We start from the raw sequence: 6,226 nt of genomic DNA on the forward strand, positions 1-6,226 counted from the left end.
GGGAGGGGGCCCCCAGCCGGTCCCCTGGGCACGGCGCCGCTGCCCGGAGCGGGCCCTGGGGGCGGAGGGCGGAGGCCGTCGGGGGGCAGCCGGGCCGGCCCGCGCTGCCCTGACGCCCCTTGTCCTTGCAGGTACTAGTGAATATCGGCAGCAGCTTCGACTCGGAGCGGAGCACGTTCATCGCGCCGCGGAAGGGGATTTACAGCTTTAACTTCCACGTGGTGAAGGTCTACAACCGACAAACCATCCAGGTCAGCCCGGCCCCGGGACTTGGGCGGGGAAGGAGCCGAGCTCGGCCCGTGGCGCCTCCCTGCGTCCAGTCACCTGGGATCCGGGGCACCCGCCCCACGAGGCCTCCCTGGGAGCCCCGCGCGCCGCGGCAGCTTCCCTGCTCCACCCCCGGACGCCTGGGCCTGGGGTCGGGCGGGTCCCGTTTCCCGGCGGCCGAGGCTTGGCCGTGATGTGAGGACTGCCGTGTCAAGCCCCGACGCCCGGGCCGGCGGGTCCGGCGCCTCGTGCCTGGCTCTGCCCCCGCACGGCCGCCTTCGTGCCGCCGGGCAGGCGAGCTGCCGGGCATCGGGGGGCACCGCCCCGTCGGGCCTGTGCCCGCCTGGCCGGTGGACGGCACTGGTGGGCCCTGCAGTCCGCGCCGGGGCCAGGCAGGGAGGAGCCCACGGAGAGGAGGGAGGCAGCTGCGTTTCCCCGGGAGGTGCCCAGCGGGGGTGGGGGCAGCCTGGGCGCGGGGCGGTTGTCTGTGCTGGCTGACACTTCAAGCCCCCGCCTGTATCTGCAATGGCGGCCCCCCTCCATGCAGCCGGCTCGCGGGCAGCGGCGCTTCCTCCGCCCTTAGAACAGGATCGACCTCCCCTGTCACTCGCAGCCTGCGTTTTGCTGGGGCTGTCAATCGCAGGCTTCACTGAAAGATTTCCTGCCTCTAGCCCATGCCCCCCGCTGGTGTCAGCCTCCCAGTCCGCTGCTCCGCGCTGCTTGCGCCCAAATGACCCAGCCTCCCCTCCCCACCTCCCGCCAGCCCGGCGTTTCATCCTCCAGGTGAGCCTGGGAGAGGCCGGGCAGTTTTGGCTCCTGCCGGGGTCTGACTCCGACTGACCGAGAGCTTTGTTTTTGTCTTGCTCTTTAGGTGAGTTTGATGCTAAATGGGTGGCCAGTGATTTCTGCCTTTGCAGGGGACCAGGATGTGACCCGAGAAGCTGCCAGCAATGGAGTCCTGATCCAAATGGAGAAAGGCGACAGAGCTTATCTAAAACTGGAGAGGGGAAACTTGATGGGCGGCTGGAAGTACTCGACATTCTCTGGATTTCTAGTGTTCCCCCTTTAAACGACGGATCCCCCGAAGCGAGAGCGCGGGCAGCGAGCCAGAGCATTTCTTACACGTCCCCCAATTGTAGCTGGGTGTAAAGAGCCTTGGACAGCAAACTTTGTACGGCCAGATAGGAAAGAGGCTAAATCCTGCTTAGGTTTGTGTCCATCTGCTTTGAAGAATTCTTTTTTGTTGGCGTGGTTGCAGCCGACAGACAGGAGACGCTGCAATCGCTCCCTCCGCCGTGTCCGCCTTTCTCCCCCGCATTAGTTCAGCTGAACGTGGCCCTCGTGCCCCCGCCACCTCCCCCGGTTCTCCAGGCCGCTTCTACCTTCAGTATTTGCATTGTCCCTCACCACGTTTTGTGGGTTTGTTTTTAAAACGTGTCATTCGCGACTCTTGCTCTGAGTTAAAAAAAAAAAAGCAAAAGCAAAAAACGAAAAACAACGAAGTATTTTTTGAATCTGTGGGTGCCACGATGAGAGAGAAAATGCAAATCTTGGTGTAACCTGGCTGACAAACGTAAACCGAAGAACTATTCCCAGCCAAGGCTGACTAGAGTACTTAAATATTTCTATGTAATTCTGAGTGATTGTGAAATTTAAGGCTGCTAAATGTTTTGATGCTTGTTTTGCTCTTGTACAATGTGGCCCGACTAAACGCCAGGAAGTATATTGAACTTTTACTATTACTCTGTAATATATGTGTGAATATCGGAAATTAATTTTTGCTTTAATTGAATAAAGTTTAAATGGGACTTTTATTTTTTTTAAACAGAAATAGGGTTTTTCTCAATGCAGTTATTGGCCCTTTACCAGGCGTAGGACCAGGTGGGGAAGCTGCAGGAACAGCCAGGTGCGCGGGGCTGCTGGCCGTCGGGACCGTAGGACGCGGGAAAGCTAGAGCGGCGTGACATGGCCCCGGTGCAAGTGAGTCCCGCCCTGTTGTAAACGCAAGCGAGTCGGCCCCGGCCTGGCGCGGCGCAGCCGGCCCCGGCGAGGCCCCGGCGGAGATGAAGGCGGCTCCCGCTGGCAGCCCTCGCCCCCGGGCTTACACCATCGCCTAGAAAGCAAAGCGCGTCCATGCAGCCCTGGAGCACGGCCGGAGTAGCCTGCTCCGCTCGGAGCAGTCGGGTGCGCCAGGGTTAGGGTGTTTACAGCCTTTATAAGATGGAAATGCTGGAGTGGGACAAATGCTCCAGGACATCGCGGCTGGTGTTGCTGGAAGGATGGCGGGCGTGCCCAAGCCCAGAGTTCACTAAAGCGGGGGCAGAAACCCCGCCTGGCGGGTCCCCAGGGCGGCTGGGGCACAGCGGCCCGGGCCGAGCGGGGCGTCCTTCTCCGGCCGCTCTCAGCTCGCCCGGCTGCCGCGCGGGCAACATCTTGTGGCTCTTTTAAACCCCAGGTTCCAGGAAGGGATTTAATTAGCTCCTAGGGGGAAAATTACTAGTAGCATAATAAGCAAAGCTGCTTCATTTATTCACAGTTTTTGTCTCGGTAATGGTCTGCTAGAAGGGGTGGGGGTACCTCCCCCGGGTACAGGTAGCACCTGCTCGTTTTCAGGTCGCTTGTTTTTCTGGAGACCTTGAACCCAGCCCAGAGATGTGTCTTCTTCTTGTAAGGAAGGCAAGCGAGTTCACAGCGGAGGGGGGTGGGGGGCTGGCAACAGGAGATGGGTCATGAATTTGCTTTCTGAATGTCGATGGTATGATGATATTTGTGGTCTCTTCTTTTCAAATAAAACACATCGATGACTTGACAGCGCCTGGTCTTCTTTTCTCTGAAGCTGCTTGTGCCCCCGCCCCTGCACGCTCCCGCGGAGCAGCGCGGAGGCCCGGCTCGACGGACTGGCCCGTAACAGCGCCCGGGCCCGGGGCCGGGGCCGGGGCTGGTTGGAAGAGGAGCCAGCCTCGGCTCCGTTTCCCGGGTGCTTCGTTTCCCTCCACTTGCGGCTGACTGCGGCCCCGTGCCGGATCGCGGGGAGAGCGGGCCTGGCTGCTGTCCTGCGGAGGAGAAGCGCAGCTGCTCCAAGCACTTCCCCGCGATCACAACAGCTCTGGGCACGTGCGGCCGCTGCCCGGGAGCTGGGCTAGGAAACAGCTGCGATTGATGAAGACGGCTTGATAGCTGCAGGAGGCTCCGGCTGCCCGCCCCCCTCGCTGAAGGGATTTCCCTCGGGGCGCTCCGCCCCCCCGCCCCCCGCCCCGTGGCGCTGTTCCCCTCGTTTGGGCCCCGCAGCCTGGTGCTTGGCCCGGATCTCCTGGGAAGCAGGACCCGCCTGGCTGGCACCAGACCCGGGCTGAGGTGGGCGGCCGGCAGGGCGGCCCACGGCAACTCCCGGGCACTGCGCCTGGGGGCCCGCGGCGGCTCGCTGCACTCGGGGGAGCAGAAGCGGCGCCTTCCCGTGTGGGAGTGCCCCGTCTGCCGCCAGGGCCCGCGCCCCGCTGCTCAACCCCCGCAGCTGCCGCCCGGCCACCAAACGGGGCCGCAGCTGCCCCGGTTGGCGCGGGGCGGGCGCGGCCCTGCACGCCCCGTCCGGGCTGGGCGCGCTGCTCCGCGGGTCCTCGCAGCGGCGGCGGAGAGGGGAGGGCTGCTCCTGCGGGGCTCCGCACGGCTCTGCCGCCGCCGGCGGGAGGCAGGTTCTTTTATCGTGCCCGAAGCCGGGTCAGCTCCGAGGGCAGATCTTCTCCCGTAGACTCTTTATTATGCAGTATTATGCAGCGAGCACGTGCCCACCTCGGCCGAGCACAGCTCGCCCCTCCCCGGCCGGGGCAGGCGGCCCAGGCGCGACCAGGCCCGCGGGCCCCGGAGCTCGGGTGCCCCTGCCCCGCCCGGTCTTGGCCAGACAGCCGAGAGGGACGTGACAGTTTCCCCGGGAGAGGCGAGCGGGCCGGGGCTGACAACGCCGCCGCCCTCGTCGAGTCCTGCCCGCAGCCCCGCGCTTTGCTCCGCCCGGGCCAAGGCAGCCCGGGGCCTTCCCCACGGCCTCAGCGGGGCTGCTGGCTGGGAGCTGGGGAGGAAATACCAGTTTCGGAGGCAAAAGCGAGCTCGGGGCGCGGCTGCACCCGCCTCCGCCGCCGTGGGGTCAAGCCGCGGGGCAGCTGGGGGTGAGCGCGGGGGTCGGCCCGGGGCTAGGAGCCCTCTCAGCTTCCATGAGGGTGTGTGTTTGTGTGCGGGGGCGGGGGTTGTGGCTCCACGGAGGGAGCCTGGGGGCACCGGCCCACAGCAAGTGGACGGGGGGGCGGGGGCGCCGGGCAGGAGGCTGTTAAAGAAAACTCGTGGTCGGAGCCGTCCCAAGGGAGCCGCCTCTGCCCTTCCGCTGAGCGGGGGCGCCGCTGAGAGGGTGAGCAAGAGACCTGGCACGTCACCCCCCTGGAGCTGCGGTGCCTGGTTGGGGGCCGTGCTGGGGCCGTGCTCCCACAGCCCAGCTCAGCGCGGGCGCCGGGGGGAGGACGAGGCCGACCCCTGGGAGAGACCTGGTCATCACGCTCCTTTCCTGGGCACTGAGGCAGAGAGCCCCAGCCGGCGCCCAGCGTGCCCCGGCGGCTCGGTTGAGGAGCAGACCCCGGGCCGGTCTTCCCCTGCTCCCGGCCGGCTTCTCGCCGGCCCCGCGCCCTCCGCGCTTAAGGCGCTTCCCAGCCGGGACAACTGAGGCACCGAAGCGGGAGGTGTCTGGTCCAGCCTGAGCCAGGACCGAGTCACCCCCGGGCGACCCCAGGGCGCACAGCTCCCCCGGCGGGGCACACGGCCCCCCTTGGCGGGAGCTGGGCTTTAAACGCGCTTGTGGCCCGGCAGGGCAGGGCAGGCCTGAGGCCAGGGCAGCGCCAGGCGCGGGGTCACTTGCGCCGCCGCCGCCCTGCCCGGCTCAGCACGGACGGACGGACGGGGCCGCGGCCTGGCTCTGGCGGCGGGTCACACGCAGGCAGGAGCTGCTCCGTGGCCCGAGCGGCCCCAGCCGGCCTGCTCCCGGAGCGACCCCAGGTGGCCCCGTCCGAGCCCGGCGGTGCCGCTGAGCTCGTTCGCATGGCGGCGCGGGCGGGAGCGGAGCCTCAGCCCGGGCGGCGGGGCCCCTGTCGCCAGGTCGCTCAGGCGGAGGAACCCCGGCGCGTGGCCCCGCGCTGCTCAGACGTGAGGCTCCGGCACCGCGCGGCGGGTCCCTGCTCCGCCCGGGCGCTGCCACGACCGGGCCCTGATTTAAGTGCCCCCGGGGGGTCGAAGGGCTGCCTGCCGGGTGAGGAAGCTTCCGGGGCCTTCGCGGAAACCCGCGGCCTCCTGGCCCGCCGGCATGATGATGATGCGCCCTCGGGAGGCGGAGGGAGCTGGAGCCGGCACGTGGCTGCCGGAGGCGCGGACTGCCCTGCACCCCTTTGCCCTCCCAGCCTGGGCCGGGTCCTGCCTGGGCCCACGGGCCTGTGGCTCCCTGTGCCTCTAACACCGACGGGGGCGCGGGTCGGCCCCTGTGAAGGAGCCTTTACACCCGCTTCCAGCCACGTCTGATTGAATTTACTGCCGACTAGAGCTGAGCTCCGTTTACACTACGAGGCGCGACGCTCAGTGCAGTTCATTAGCGTGACTGGCGCCTGCTTTATGAGCCATATAGCTAATGGTAATGACCAGCGCTGATTGATTTCTAATGTGAGCATAATTATGCAGATGGAAGAGAATTAAAAAAAAAATCCACCCTGTTAATTGCTATTTTTTTGGGGGGGGGAGTGGGGAGGGGCCAGGAGCAGGGGAGCAAACCCGCTCGCTTGGCACGGGGGGGAGATGGACGCGAATATCAAGACTACCCCGGCTGGGGGCTCCGGCTCAACCTAGTCCAGCGCAATTAGGGGCGAGGCTGGATCCGGCAGCGCCGCGCGGCGCCCCCCTCCGCCGGGCCCCAGGCGCCTCCCCGAGCCCAATAAGT

General features: G+C 66.1%; 1 protein-coding gene across 1 annotated transcript in view; it reads left to right on the forward strand.

Moving 5' to 3' along the window:
- Positions 1 to 3,076, forward strand: part of CBLN1 (cerebellin 1 precursor) — a 7,407-nt gene extending 4,331 nt beyond the window's left edge. The window contains exons 3-4 of the mRNA XM_019535420.1: positions 123 to 251; positions 1,139 to 3,076. Of these exons, the coding sequence (XP_019390965.1) occupies positions 123 to 251; positions 1,139 to 1,336 (327 nt within the window). The 3' untranslated portion in view covers positions 1,337 to 3,076. The remainder of the gene's footprint in view (positions 1 to 122; positions 252 to 1,138) is intronic.
- Positions 3,077 to 6,226: the final 3,150 nt, after the last annotated feature.

This window comes from Crocodylus porosus, unplaced genomic scaffold (genome assembly GCF_001723895.1).
Source record: "Crocodylus porosus isolate Cpor-Errol unplaced genomic scaffold, CroPor_comp1, whole genome shotgun sequence".
Lineage (NCBI taxonomy): Eukaryota > Metazoa > Chordata > Crocodylia > Crocodylidae > Crocodylus > Crocodylus porosus.